Raw genomic sequence first — 15,027 nt, 5'->3', positions numbered from 1 at the left:
TTATAAAAAAATTTTGGGTTAGGGAGGGCATCCAACCAGGGTCATTTGGGTTCAAGTGGGGATCAAACCCACATCGTTTGTGTGGCAAGCGAATGTCATACCACACGTCCACGCGTCTGCTTGTGAGCACAGGGAAAAAAAGCTTCCTCTGCTTGGAAACGCAGTGAAAGTAGCTTTCATGCTTTACAAACACACGCGTCCTGTATACATGCTTCAGAACGCAACATGAAATGTATCAGTAATAATGCGTGGTACGAGCGCCCATTGCCAGCGGGTGTCAGAGCACGTGATTATCATAATGGCTTCGTTGTTTACAGCCGGTCAACCACGTTAAAATACACACATGCTACCTCGCCTATTCTCTTAAGGCTACGTAGTGGGCGCATAGCAAATTCGAAAAGGTTTCATACACCAAGTGTATGAAGTACGCACTAGGAACAGAATGTCACTATCACGTTCGATTCCTAAATGCAAAGCTTTAGGGTATTCTAATTTTTTGCACCATTGCTGTGTGTCATAAGAAAAGCAAGCAAGCAACCAAATAAACAAGCAAATTATGCTGAAGCTGAAACGTTATGTTTTCAAAAGCAAAAGCTAATATAAATATAGAGCTTCATATCCACAGTGAGAAAAAAAAGGTGGATAATACGATAATTTTCAGTAGGTGTAAGTTCAATGTTCTGTCAATTTATTAGTCGGAGCTCTTACTGTCTTGATCGAGTAGTCTAAAACAGTGAGATTTCCAGTGGAGGTGAAACGATCGAGAGAGTGCAAAAAAATAAAAGAAATGAGTATGAGAAACATCTTAGTTTGTGCAACGCTCCATTAAAAGTACTGCTCGAGAAGTTCACGTTTGTAATTATGGCATTTCGTTTCTTCTTGAAGGCCATGAATATTCCGGTTATCTTTACGTTTACGTGGCTGTTTATAAACGTGTTATTGAAAAATCGCTCAAAAGTGGCTTCAGGAAAGTTTTCTACTTGGTTATGACATCAGTACTACAAGTGCAATATGTCAAGTGCATTGAGAAAGCAGAGGGTAAGTGTGGCGCTGTCTTGTGGATGGTAACAGCATCGCTGAAGCCTAAATTTTAACGTTTTTACTCACCGAATCTGCACGGTTTTTCGAACGTACGTTATGCAGATACAAAGCAGTGCAGTATGCAGAAATACTGATGCCATGCAATTAAGGACACATAGCATCAGAAGAATGGTAAGTTGAGCGAGTTGTTAGTGATCCCGAATGTAACTTGCGCAAAACATGGACGGAAACACGAAAGGAGAGAAAAAAAACAGACAAGCGCAGATATCAACTGAAGCTTTATTGCAAGAACGAGGCTTTATAACTGTCAGAATAAGAAGCAAGAGAAGGCAAAGGGGGAGGAGAAAAGAAGGCATGAGGGACCAAACCACCAAAACTTCGGCCACATGAAGCATAGCACTCTAGTAATGCAAAACCAAGATAGCTCAAGTCTTTATCCCGTATGGCCACTTGCAATAACGCTTCAGTTGATAGTCTGCGCTTGTCTTTCATTTTCACTACTTTAGTGTTCCGAACCGTTTTTCGCGCAGTTACAATATGGATCAGTTGATAACCACGAAACAAAAGAAATAGGTTCTTCAACAATAATTCGCGTTGCCGTACGCAAGGATCTACGTTAAGCGGAACCGAATGTTACCGAAGCACTCCCCGATCTCGTCCCCTTTGGTCGACTCCAAAAGCAAATTAGCCGCTCAGTGGATGAAAAAATGAAAATGAAACAACGACGCATTTCTGTCTATAAATATTTGCTCTCAACGTTTCCACGACTGTTTACACCTCAGATCTGTTTGCCCCAAGTGAGTGAGCGTGATGATTCAGCACTGCAATTTTCACATACTATGGTATGTACGCTGCAATTTGAGGACACTAATAGTATTATTAAGATCTAGGGTTATAACATCTAAATACCACTATGTGATTATGAGAGACGCCGTGAGGAGGGCTCCGGATATGTTAACCATCTGGGGTTCTTTAATGTGTACCTCAATCTACGTACACGTGCCTAAAACTTTTCCGCCTCCATCAAAAATGCAGCCACCATGGTCGGGTTTCGATCACGTGTCAACAGTCGAGTGCCATAGCCAACTGTAGACTATCGTGGTGGGGTTTATTCGAGGATACTGACAGTGTGGCTGATAAAAAAAGGACCCTATACTGCAAGCAGCACTCAGATACCACTGAAGCAAAATACACCTAAGCTTGAGCTCCTGTTGAAATTACCGGCAACCAGGAACGCCATATACTTCCACGGCAACGCACCTGTATGCTGGAGTAAAGTCTGTAACGCCAGGAAGGTTAGTTGACCACCGAAAGAAGACAAACTATTCTTGTTTACTGTCATGATTGCGCTTGAAACATTTTGTCGCTTCTTTGTCCCATTTTGCCAGAGCGTTGCAAGTGCCACTGGCACTGAGGACTCGCGCTCTAATAATGCTCCAAGATGAGCATTCAGCGTGTTTTGTTTCTGTGACGACGTAACGTCCTCGTACCTCTTACGGCATCATGCAGGTTCACATCATCGCGCACATTCCTCCTGGTGGGTCTGACTGCCTGCACGTATGGAGTGAGAACTACCATCGCATCCTGGAAAGGTAAATCAACTACGTGACAAGCTCTTTAGTGCTACATCAGAGAAATACTAAAAATGACACATACCGTTTTCCAAGTGAAAATTATGCAAGTCTTAGTGCGTGAATCTTGTTGACAAAGCTTTCCGCCGAGAAACTCAGTTGAGCAAAACTCGGTTCAGAGTCGTAATAGACTAATTTTGCTTTTCAGGCAACAACGTTACAAGTGCGTTTGTTGGCGAAAATCACAGAATACCCAATGAATATGATCTGGGTGATTTGTAAGCCCAAAACCATGATATTACGTACGTAATATGCCACAGCGTTGGCGAAACGTTATTGCACTCCTTTATAATGAGGTAAGGTATATGTTTGGTGCACATGGACGACGCCTACCCATCTTTAATATTTAGAGCAGTACTCCGACTAGGCGCTTGGTAGGTTTTAGGTACTCTGGATTAAAGGTAAGCCCGCAAAGATGCGTTAGGGTGGTTGGACGCATCTTATCCAACCAAAGCAAGAGTGGAGTGGCTTAGCATGCACCGCAGCTTTGCAAGGTAGAAAATTGTTTCCGTGTAGAACCCACCCATGAAATGAAAGCAAGAGCACTCGATTGATTCATTTGTGAGGTTTAACGTCTCGAAACCACCATATGATTATGAGAGACGCCGTAGTGGAGGGCTCCGAAAATTTTGACGACCTGAGGTTTTTTAACATGCACCCAAATCTGAGCACATGGGCCTACAACCTTTCCGCCTTCATCGGAAATGCAGCCGCCCCAGCCGGGATTTGATCCCACGACCTGCGGGTCAGCAGCCGAGTACCTTAGCCACTAGACCATCACGCGGGGCTCTCACATGGTACCAGAAGACCCGAAGAAGTAGGTCTAGTTTGTTTGGCCTAGCCAGAAGACTTCAATGAACAACTACGCACCCGTGCTGCCTCACCGTGGCTACAGCAGTAGCAGAAATACGTCTTTGCTGTCAGCACTGAAGTCCCTGGATACGACGCAAGATATTCAGGCAGGATAGAAACTTTGGGAAAGCGACTACAAGCTGTATGCCACGGTGTCTGGACGACAAAATAGTTATCTGGCGCAGTAAACGGAATTGGCGCTATCGACCAGTACAGTCAAGATTGTGTTGAGCTCGAACAGGAGGACAGGTAAATGAATGGAGCTGCAATGTGAGTGCATGTCTTGTATTTCACCTGCGCCATATACCTCAAACATGTGAAAATGTAAGTTCCAATGCGGCCGCAGCGTGTTGGAACGCTAAGCATCGTTACAGTTCGTCGACATTTCTGCTCTCGCAGGCTTCACAGTATTCCCATACATGTGAGTTTGAAGGATGTGGGTCAACATGAAGTGCCGGAATTAACCTGCGGCTGATAGGTACCGTGGTGCCCGCCCGTGATCCATCATCTTCATAGAAAACAGAAACAAGCACCCTATCAAAACGCCAATTACCTGTACCTTTTGAAGTACTTCCAATGCTCAGCTTAACTGAGGACACCATTTAATAAACAATGGACAGAATACTCGAATAATTTACGTTCTTTTTCGCAGGTATGAATCTACAGTCCGCGGCCAGTTTTTTGGACACACGCACAACGATGAACTTGAGGTGGCCTACGACTCCACGGACAACAAGCGAGCGCTCGGGGTGGCTTATCTCGGTCCGAGCCTGACAACGTACACCTCTGGACACCCAGCGTTCCGAGTTTTCACTATGGACGGCGGTTACCCTGGAGCTTCCTGGGTACGCGTACTGGATGATTTACCATTGAGCTTTTTTTCTAGCTTGTGGTGATTGGTTTGCGTAAAGCTTACCCCGCGAGGTGACTGGCAACGGACGCGGCATCCTCCACGGCCGGGGCTCACAAAGAAGCCGCACTCGGGTTCGTCGACTCTAGCTCCGACATGGTGCATTGAAGACACTCGATGCAGGTAGTTAAAAAAACAAGGGTTCATTAACCCAATATGCCACTCAGTGAGACAATTGCGGGATCAGGGGCTGGGACCGAACTAGTTGGTACAGCGACATTTTGGAAGCGGTAAGCGCGCGGACACGGGAACAAGAAGACGGAACACACAGCACTCCCTGTGTCGTCTTCTTGTTCTGTGTTCGTACGCTTACCGGTTTTATAACTATCACAGGATAGCGAGCCATTGGGGCAACTCCGCAATACCGATTGAGTACACTCGCGTGAGGTGTACTCGATTGATTCCGAGCTCTCGCACGGAGGGGAACCACCGAAGCGTGCGAGAGAGAAGTCGCTCGCAGTGGCAGAACATGACTTGTTGCAGGCGTGCGAACATCTGCGGAGGTGAGACAGCGCCACACGGCAGCAAGCTCACGGGAGAAGGCAGCCAATGAAGACTGGTTGAACGCCGTGTCATGTGGTAACATTACTGTGCCTAAAACACTGCACTAACCTGACGTGTGGCGAGCGTTGTCCGGACATGTTAGGATAGGTGTTTCCGTTCAGGGAAGACCAAAGACCATAGCTTGCAGCCTGCAAAAAAATTGGCCCCGTATCTGCATTTAATCTGCAAATGTCGTCAAAACACTACTGTATTGCGTGTGGAGAGAGTAAGCAAAACATTTATAGGATGTTCTGTTCAAGAAAATCGGTGAATAGTATTCTGGAGTCACTGCGTTAGTGTGCCTCGAGCGCACAGTGGAGGCAAACAAGCGCATCAAGTCACGTCACACGTGAGACATGAGCGCCATCTGGCAGTTTCTTTCAAAAACAAAGCATGTGGCTCTGAGACGGGTGTGTGCGCCCGCCTCAGAGGTGATAAGTTGTACAACGCAAGGCGATGGGTATGTGCCACCACCGTCTCGTTTTAGCAAAGCGTTGGAAACACTCGCCTTTCCGTGCAAGCGTTGGATGGTCAGCGCAGCGTGATAAGCACTACGGTCTTTAAAGTTACCTAATTATGCATTTTCTAGTAAGAGGTGCACATGCAGAATATATACGTGTTGTTATGATGCCCCAGGCACGCGCAATGATGGCTTTTTATTCGACTTTTGCACAAGTGTGAACGCTTAATTTCGAGCAACACAGGTGGGCGCTGCAAACGGGGTAGGCCGTTTCAAATATCCGATGCTGTTGAGAATGAACAGACAGACAGACAGACAGACAGACAGACAGACAGACAGACAGACGGACGGACGGACGGACGGACGGACGGACGGACGGACGGACGGACAGACAGACAGACAGACAGACAGACAGACAGACAGACAGACCGAAATTTTCGCGTCGAAGGTCCTCAAGAAAGACTATCGTCTTTCAAAGACGTGGAGGTGTAGCCATGGTATCCATGTAACGAATTTACAACGGTTCCCAACGCTTCAGCCACGTGGGGCCTGCACACGCGCATGTCGGAGAACGAGGTGCAAAAGGAGAGGGAGCGCTTGATTCCCACGAGCTCACACCTGTACGAAAATTCATACGGATTTCTCTGACGTTGCCTCGCGGTAATTTTTCTCGGTCTGGTGAGTGCAACTGAAACCAACGCCTCACCAGAGTGGCCACTCTACAATGTAACCAGTATAATGCAGGTCACATGCAACTTCGACGTAAATGCGGTCACGATTCTATCCCCAGAAAGTGCTTATACAACTTCGAAAACTTTTACGTTAAAATAACAAGGCATGTCTCTGTATAAACACCTTAGTTCACGAACGGTACTCATAAAGTTTGTAATGTACGTGATCAAGTCAAGTGAAGTGCATTGAATAGTATAGTCGACCTACACGGTTAGAAAAATACAGCATTACAACTACGGCGTACGTCCGTATTGAAAAAAAAATAATTTTAACCTGCACTTCGGTGTATTGCTTAATGCGACAGAGTAATGCGAATTAAGACAGCCAGTAACCTCGATCTCATAAGGTAGCTCTAAGAATGTCACCATTGCTTTTCTCGTGCCATGTAAGTATATGGCTGCACACGATAAAAAATGCTGTCATGACGCTGATTTATTTGGGAGTCTCAAGGCCTTACTTGAAACCAAGCAAATTTCTTCGCTTCACCTTAACGTACCAGGTTTAAGAAACAAACAAGATTTTGTTAATCTTTTTTTAGACAACTGAGATAATGAATTGAACGTCTTAGCATTCACCGAAACGTGGTTTTGGAATGAATTCCCAGTTGTAAGCTTTCGAGGATACAACTGTATATCAGTGTCATGACCTAACAAAAGAGGCGTTAATGTGTACTTTAAAATCCACTTTGTTCATGAAGTTATTCCAGATTACTCATTCACAGATGTTCACTACAAATGTGTGCTTGTGAAACGCCCAAATATGATACTGGTTTTTCTGTTGATCCTCCAAGTGGTGCTGTAGCGCCACTTATCGAATTTTTTTAGTGTATTTTAGAGCACTGTTCATACACTGGCTTACGTACAATAATTAGTTGATTCTTCAACTTTAAGTTCCTCTCTATGGAACCATCTACGCGAAAGTTATTTGATGTGTTTTTCTTTCTTTTGGTTGTCGAAGTATCATGCATAGACCCTCAAGAATAACAGGCAAATACGAAACTTTGCTAAATGTTTGTTTTAAAAACAATAAAATGGGTCAATATGACGCCGGTGTATTAAATTTCAGACATAAGTGATCATTCGCTTCCTTTTTTAGCGCTCTACATGACTGAGCCCAACCAACGCAAAGAGCCGCCCATTCTGTTTGAAAAGATCTTTGCAGGAAGGGTTGCTTATTTGAAGCATTTGTTGAAGGAACTAGATGGGTGCCTGCCTTGCCGATAAGTGATCCTACCCGCTCGAATGAGTTATTTATTGGAACAATATACATTACACTATAATTCCCTCAGAGGAGCTTAATAAGCATTAAAGATTCAGAAAACCATGTCTTGATGCCTTTTAACTCGGAACAGGGGCCCATGATAAATTAATTGCATTGTTTATAAAAAGAAAGAGCCTTAATCTCTTAGCTGACTAAAAAAAATTGACAGCTGATATTAAACCCGCTTGTAAATAGGTTTCCTACTATTTTTAACGATTCCTGCAAAGTGTGGAATTGCGTTAATGAACTACGGAAGAAGAACGAAAGAGAAGCGATATCGAAAATAATGACTGAGGGCTTACCATATTCGGGTAGTTCGCAGGCAAACATATTTATTGAGCATTTTTTAAAAGGCAGGTGTTCACACGGTTTCACCGACCAATGATATCAGCTGCACATCTTAAGTCAACAGCCCAGAATCGACAGTTTTCATGTTGTTTACTACAGTGCAAAAAATATGTGGCTTGTTAAAATATTTACAGAAGAACAATGCCTGTGGTGTAGCCGAATTAAAGGCAGTGCCTCTTGAAGCAGTCGCTTAGGATATCAGCTTACCTCTATTGCACATGTGTAATCATATTTGAAGCCCTGGAATGTTTCCCGACGAACTACGAATCGCAAAGGTATCAGTTATTTATAAAGGGGGCGATAAAAACAATTTCGGTAAGTATAGTCTCATCGTTATTTTACCTATGTTTTCTAAGCTTATAAAAGAAGCAATAAACTTTACACTTACTCACTTTCTGTAGCAAAAGTACATTACCCTTAAAAAGCAATATGGTTTTCAAAAGAAAAGAAATCCAAGGAAATGACATCACTCGATATTAAAAATTATATACAGGGTGTCCCAAATACTTGAGCCAAGAATTTGAAAATGAAAGACACTTCAGTGGCGAATTGAACCAAACGCGTACTACTCCCACTAGCCTGTAGGTGCTCAGGCTATTTTTTATTTCTTCCATTACTAAATATTATTAATTTTTAATTACCCATTTTTCAAATTATAGCTGGAAACCCAAAATATGAGCACTGAGATGTAGAACACTTTAAGAAACCACCGACAAAATTGTTTCCTGTACCATACGTCTAGCGCTGTTATTTTTTACGCGTTGTGAAGAAAGCCTATAGCAGCACTACAGCAGTTCGCTCGCGGTCCGTCCCACTGCTTCTTTTTAAGTTTCGCGGGCTTTCTTTACAAGGTGGAAAAAATAACAGCGCGAGACGTATCCTACAAGAAACAGTTTAGTTGGTGGTTTCTGAAAGTACTCTACAACTCAGTGTTCATATTTCGGGTTTCCAGCCCATAATTAGGAAAATTAGGTAAATAAGAATTATTATTATTTAGTATGGGAGAAATAAAAAGCAGCCTGAGCACCTACAGGCTATTGCGAGTAGTTTGCGTTTGGTTCAATTTGCCTCCTAAGTGCCTTTAAATTTTAAATTCTTGGCTCAAGTTATGTGGGGCACCCTGTATAGTGGAGAATATAGAATAAAAGTTACTCTTGGTAGGGCTCTTTCTTGACTTTAAAATAGAATTTGATTCCGTTAAACATGAATTTTTACTGCTTAAACTATTCAGATACGGTGTCAGAGGTTGTAAAAAGACACTGTAAAAAAGAAATCCATGCGTAATACACCGACATTGTCAGTGCGGAATGTGAATTCGGGAAAATTACATACGAAGTGACACAAGAGACAATGCTTGGTCCACTCTTGCATGAGCGACATAGTAAACATACCCCTAACACCGGACAATATTTTGTATGCCAACGATGCGACTGTATTTTTCTCTGGGCGAGATATCCACGACCATAAATGTATAGCGAATCTGTGGTTACAACCTATCTACATACCTTAATATAAACAGGTTAGATCTGTATGCTAAAAAACAAATTTATTCTTTACAAAACATACACTAACAAAAATATTATTAACTTTCAGGGACAGCCTATTGATCGCGTTACGTCTCTCTGATTCCTCGGTATTTTCTTTCCCGAATATTTAGACTGGTATGTGTATGTAAATTATAAAAAAAACTTCTCACAAGCAGTTGGCGTACTCTGCACGTTACGCCACTTTTTAACAGCCTGGTTAAGAAGACAGATTTAATACGCAGGAACGCATTCACGCTTTGGCTACTGCTTTCTGATATGGGGAACAACAAAAACTAACCTCAGCTAAATATACATACTAAAGAAAGCGAGCTCTGCGATTATTTTAACTCTTGCCTTTTCGTTGGCACATGGCCCCCTTTTAAAAAAAAGCATGACATGCTGGCCGTTAATAATATTCAATATAAAAATTAGCAATGATCTTATTTCTTGAAGTTAAATCTAACCAAACGAGCGGGACCACAGCCATAATTTACGACACATTTGCTTCAAGAAAGATACACTTCGTAATAACTACGGTACTTAAAAGCTAACTGACAATATTCTCCACTTCCTTGATTCCTTGATAAGCACCCCACTATAAAAACGTTAATGTTATAAAGCTCCTTCATTCATATCTTCATAGCTCCTTCGAATAATCTTCCTATCTTGTGTTACTTGCATTTGCAGCACATGTCTGCATATTCATTTATTTTTTATTTGGTTGCCATTTTTGCGCATAAGTGGTTTCTCATAATTCTTTGTGAGCTAATTGCAGATATGTACATATTCTTGTGTAATGGCTTGATGCATAAAAAACTTATAATGTTTGAATTCCATTATCTACATTCCTTTTTGTTTTGCCATGTATAACCGCTTATTTATGAATGTACACAGGGGATTGGCACTTTGTCCGGCTTTCTTTGCCTTTACGCCAATCTTCTAGGCAACTATGTATACTGATTGTCTTAAATAAAGCATATTACTACATTAGTTGCGGTGTTGGCAGGTGAAGTAAGTACGTCCGTAAATATAAGAGGGAAAAAATTGGGACACGGGCAAGAACGCTGACTTTCACCTGGGGCAGGCGACGATCTGACAAGGTGCTTGAGAATAAATTGGAAATGAACGCTGTTTTCTATTTTCTGTTTTTATCTCTTTTAAAATATTTTCTAACGCTTAGACTGACGCACCTGTTCCTACTACCACAATAAATGTGCCTATCGCTACCTACAATGTTTTAAATGACGAAGTATAGGAATGGTGTTTCCGTTCATGTGCCTCTACAGCACGATTATAAACGAGCGCGTCTATGTTTGTTTCTTATATAGGATTATACAGCTCATCATTAGAGAGTTATTTTATGATGGTATTCACTTAGCTCGTAGCGATAGTGTGATGTGCGATGAGTCGTTGGACGAGGCTTTTACGAAAGCACTTTGACTAAGTTTTTTTTTTGTGGGTGTTCAACGAGTCCAGTTTCTTCTAATTTTTTTACTGAACACATCATTTCCCCTGCAGTCACTCCTCGACCATGACACGTACCTGCTGAACTTGACTACGGCCAATGCGCATCCTGATTTGCCACCAAAGTGGGAGCTTGAGTACAGCGCGCGTGATGCGTACAACATGACCAGTCTTCAACCGCAACAATGGGACGCTGTGCTCAGGAAGATGGAACACGACGACAAACTTTTCGACAAGTTTTACAGGTACGCTGACGGTAAACTTGCTAATAATTCCGGGGTTTTACATTCAAAAAACCGTTATGAGTTTAGAAAGCATCCGGCAGTAGTAGGGTGTAACACCTAGAAAACCAACCTGCCTGAGTCGCCGTTGTGTGCAACGCTGTTTGTTCTCCTGCAATGCCACGATGTATGCGACCCTCCCGTAACTATAGAGTCGCATTAAGGTTGGTGTGGCCGAAGGTTAACTGTAGAGTCGTGAAGCGTCTCTTGATCTCGAATGCTTTGGCTCTGGCGTTACCTATTGTGCCAGCCCCTAGTAATACCCCGTCAATATAGAAGAGGTGAGCTCGGGAAAACGAAAAAAAAGTGGACCCAATACTTGACGCGTCAGCCATGACTACGATGTCCTCCATCGCATATTCTCTTTTCCTTTTGGCACAGTGGCCAGTGCCTGGCAGCATTCATTTTTGAACGCACCTAACTTTCGCAGCGACCTTGGATAAGCTGGTAATGTTTTGTGACGTCACTATGCAGTAACGTGCCGAGGCACTCTCCATGGCACCTGGTCGCAACACACGGTAGAAGTAAGTGTAGCGGTACAGGCGCCTTCATTCCATTCTCGTTCCATTCCGGGAAATCAGAATTTGCCGCAAGTCAATTCTTTTCAATTCGTCGGAATAAAAAAAATTACGGCATATTCACGGGGTGAATGATGATGAATGGGCGAAGCTCCGGAGGGATTCATCGGTAAACTGTGAATCTTCCGTGTAATTCGCCCAGTCGATCATCATGTAAAGATGTGAGAAACGCTGTGTGTGTATATACACAAATCAACTTTTATTTGTTCTTAGACGATGGATGGCTTGCGATGTCCCTTGCCTCGCGCGCTCGCACATCGGGATTCTGTCTGCGAGCGCGCGCTGCTGCCGCCTTGCGCTCTCTCCGCTGTGCAGCCTTATCCATCCGGCGACTCCGAGCGCGCGCCAACAGCGAGCGGATTTTATTACAACGCTCCCCCTAGCGTACGTCGCCGCACTAAATCGAACGATTGCCTTCAACCAATGAGAGGCGCCATATGTGACATCATTCCTATTTTATAAGATCTCGCGTCTTTCATCAACTAGAAGTACCGCTTTCTAGTTTATAACATCTTGCATCTTTTCATCATCAGCTACAGGTACCACCATCTAGTAAACACTACAAGAACTAAACGAGAGGTGGCTACATACAGGAGACGGTACCGCCATCTAGTGAACACTGCAAGAACTAAACTAGAGGTGGCTACATACAGGAGACGGTACCGCCATCTAGTGAACACTGCAAGAACTAAACTAGAGGTGGCTACATACAGGCTACAGGGGACGCACAGCCCACGCCCTAAGGAGCTTCGCCCCTAAAAACAACTTAGTCCATTCACCCTTCCGCAATGGCCGGGTACTTCAATACCATTCCTGTCATTCCTCAATGTGGCAAAGACATCTTGATAGTTCTATTGAGTTAAAATGAGTGTTCCATGAAGCTGATCCGATGCATTAGGAGCTGCAAGGTTACCCAAAACGCACTACCAAGATCAAGGGATAGTAGCTTTGTTATGGATATCTCACGCTGTACAACCACCTTGTTAATTCCCATGGGGCAATTTTGTCGCTAAATTTAGTATTTGCATAATCACTATGTTTGAACGAATTTTGATGTTTTAATACTTCTTAGGGATGAACGTATTAATGACGACATAGCTTGTTTTCATGCTGACAAAAGTAGTGTTCAAGAAAACTAAGCAGTGTTGCCACGCGTTCAGAGTGGTCGGTAGTATGGAGAAGACTAAGATTCGTTTAATAGAGAACATAACCCTCTAAATGGCTGGAATTAGTTGGAACAGTGCACCGTTCGGGTACCCTGGGCTTTCACATTAAATACGGTGCACTGGGCTGCAGTGCTTGTAAGTATTGACGATTGTCAAGCGCACCAAGCAAGCATGGCTGAAGTGCGCAGAACTTTCTCTGTTCGTCTGTGTGCAGGTCTGCAATGACAACTTTGTAGCAAATTTTATTTATGTATTTCAGGTACTATAAACTGCTCGCGAGATAAAGATCAGACTGTGCATAGAATATTCGCTACTTTCTTGGGCGGGGGGGGGGGGGGGGTGAGGGTCATTGGGAACAAACGCGCAGGAGTTCGTTTCTCCGTTCAGTATCTGCTGGGATAAGGCATTTTTGTACCGTAACCTATGCGTCGGTTTCTCTTTTACAAATTGGCAAATTGTTCCGACTTTTACACCCCACCTGCCTTTCGCGCTGCAATTTTAAAGGTGTACCTAAAGAATGCGTCATGGCCTTCGAATTATATATATAAAAAACATGCACTCAGTCTACATGACTAATTTGAGGGGGATGTTACAGTAGTAGCAACTAATGGTGTCACGAACGAATTATGCTTCTCCCCAGTGCTGTATTTGATTGGCGATGTGAACTTGGGTTTATGCTGATTCGTAGCAAACAAGGGAAAAAAATGCAAAGAAACAGGGAATTGATAATAATGGAGTGACCCCAACCCGGAGCAATAAGAGTGCGGGCTGACCACCTCTCAGCTCGAGATTCAGAAACGCCTCGTCTAGCGGGAGACTGCATGCAGCAACAGTCACTACCAGCTTTCGGAGTTTGAAAGAGACCACCCACCTTTATTTTATTATCATCACCTCAAACAAATGTTTATATAGAACATCAACAACCACCCGGAAATCGGTCTCTAGTTCTCTGGTAATCACAACGTCATAAGCTGTGCTTAGCTCTTCTCGTGATTTTTATGTGCAGCAATAAAGGTCGCCACAGTGAAAGTTGCAAAAAGAAGCCTTGTTTCGGTTTTATTCGCCGAAATTTGGGAACGAAATGTTATGTGGTAGATTGGCGCTTCGCCATTTAGTTCTCAGAATCCGAAGTATGAACGGACATCTGCTTCAATGCTTGGTTCCAAAATACAGAACAAAAAGACAGATAAAACAATTGCTGTGTACGTAACTATATATGTGTGCGGCGTTTCAAGAACACGAGCTACTCGAAAGAGGTGCTTCGGAGCAACGCAGTCTATATAAGGACAGAATTGTTCAAAGTCTGTAGCTTACAAATGTACCGTGCATGTGATCAGCCAAGCTGTTTAAAAACGTTACTTTATTGTTGAGTTCGAGGTTCTGACTTACAAATGTTTCAAGTTTGAAAAACAGTGCGTAGACGAAAACTTGCTTTATTTTTTGAAAAAAAAAAGACGCAATACCATTCTCGGTCTATTCTGTGCAAAAGGCACTTATTTCATTCCTCTGACTATTGTTAACATCCCATTTCGGGGTTGTGAAAGTGTTAAACGATTGCGTAGTCACTCTAATCCCGGAGTGGCAACTACGCAACATTGGTAGGAGGCGTGGCCTACGCCATCGTTTTCCCCAGGACACTCTCTTATCATTAAGAGTGACGTTTCAGGCATAAAATTAGAGAAGACGTTTGCTTGCACAAAGTCAGGATTCTCATCTGATAAATAGTTGCCTAGTTGTCGTGGAAAACAACATCGTGGTGGCTAGTTAGCTTAACAGAAGCTCTCGACCTAGAGACATGATCTGGCAGTTCAAGCAGTGTTGGAGCAACCGCCGTCACAAAGCAACAGTGATATGTTACTGCGTTTACAGATTCTACCACAAGGGGGCACCAAAGAAGAAGCGCTGCAAACGTTCGTGCCGGAAGAAGCTTTTGTGCGAGCAAAGGACTGCCATCTCGTCTGATCTCAAGCATTGCTAAGAAATCTTGCAATAAAGTGCAACAGAGCACAGTGTTTCCTAAAATTACCTAGAGGGGACTCTGGCGCTGCGATAGTTCAGCGACCATGGGAGTGATGGGTAGTACACAAATTTGCCTAGTCTTCGTACTTGCGGGTGTCAAAACATACTTGAGGCTTCATTTATTGCTGATTATGGTTCAGTTTCGAAAGAAAGAATGAGCCCTTTTGAACTTTGTGACCCGAGTCAAAACAGTGAGCCTTAAAGAATAAGGTGGTG

The 15,027-nt window shown here is 43.2% G+C and overlaps 1 protein-coding gene across 1 annotated transcript in view; it reads left to right on the top strand.

Moving 5' to 3' along the window:
• Positions 1 to 14,796, top strand: part of LOC119181547 (sphingomyelin phosphodiesterase-like) — a 43,608-nt gene extending 28,812 nt beyond the window's left edge. Inside the window, exons 9-12 of the mRNA XM_075874742.1 lie at positions 2,551 to 2,633; positions 4,177 to 4,369; positions 10,822 to 11,012; positions 14,662 to 14,796. Of these exons, the coding sequence (XP_075730857.1) occupies positions 2,551 to 2,633; positions 4,177 to 4,369; positions 10,822 to 11,012; positions 14,662 to 14,770 (576 nt within the window). The 3' untranslated portion in view covers positions 14,771 to 14,796. The remainder of the gene's footprint in view (positions 1 to 2,550; positions 2,634 to 4,176; positions 4,370 to 10,821; positions 11,013 to 14,661) is intronic.
• The last annotated feature ends 231 nt before the right edge of the window (positions 14,797 to 15,027 follow it).

This window comes from Rhipicephalus microplus, chromosome 10 (genome assembly GCF_043290135.1).
Source record: "Rhipicephalus microplus isolate Deutch F79 chromosome 10, USDA_Rmic, whole genome shotgun sequence".
In the NCBI taxonomy this organism is placed as follows: Eukaryota; Metazoa; Arthropoda; class Arachnida; order Ixodida; family Ixodidae; genus Rhipicephalus; species Rhipicephalus microplus.
Note: the sequence above shows the minus strand (reverse complement) of the source record. Positions and strands in the feature narration are given on the sequence as shown.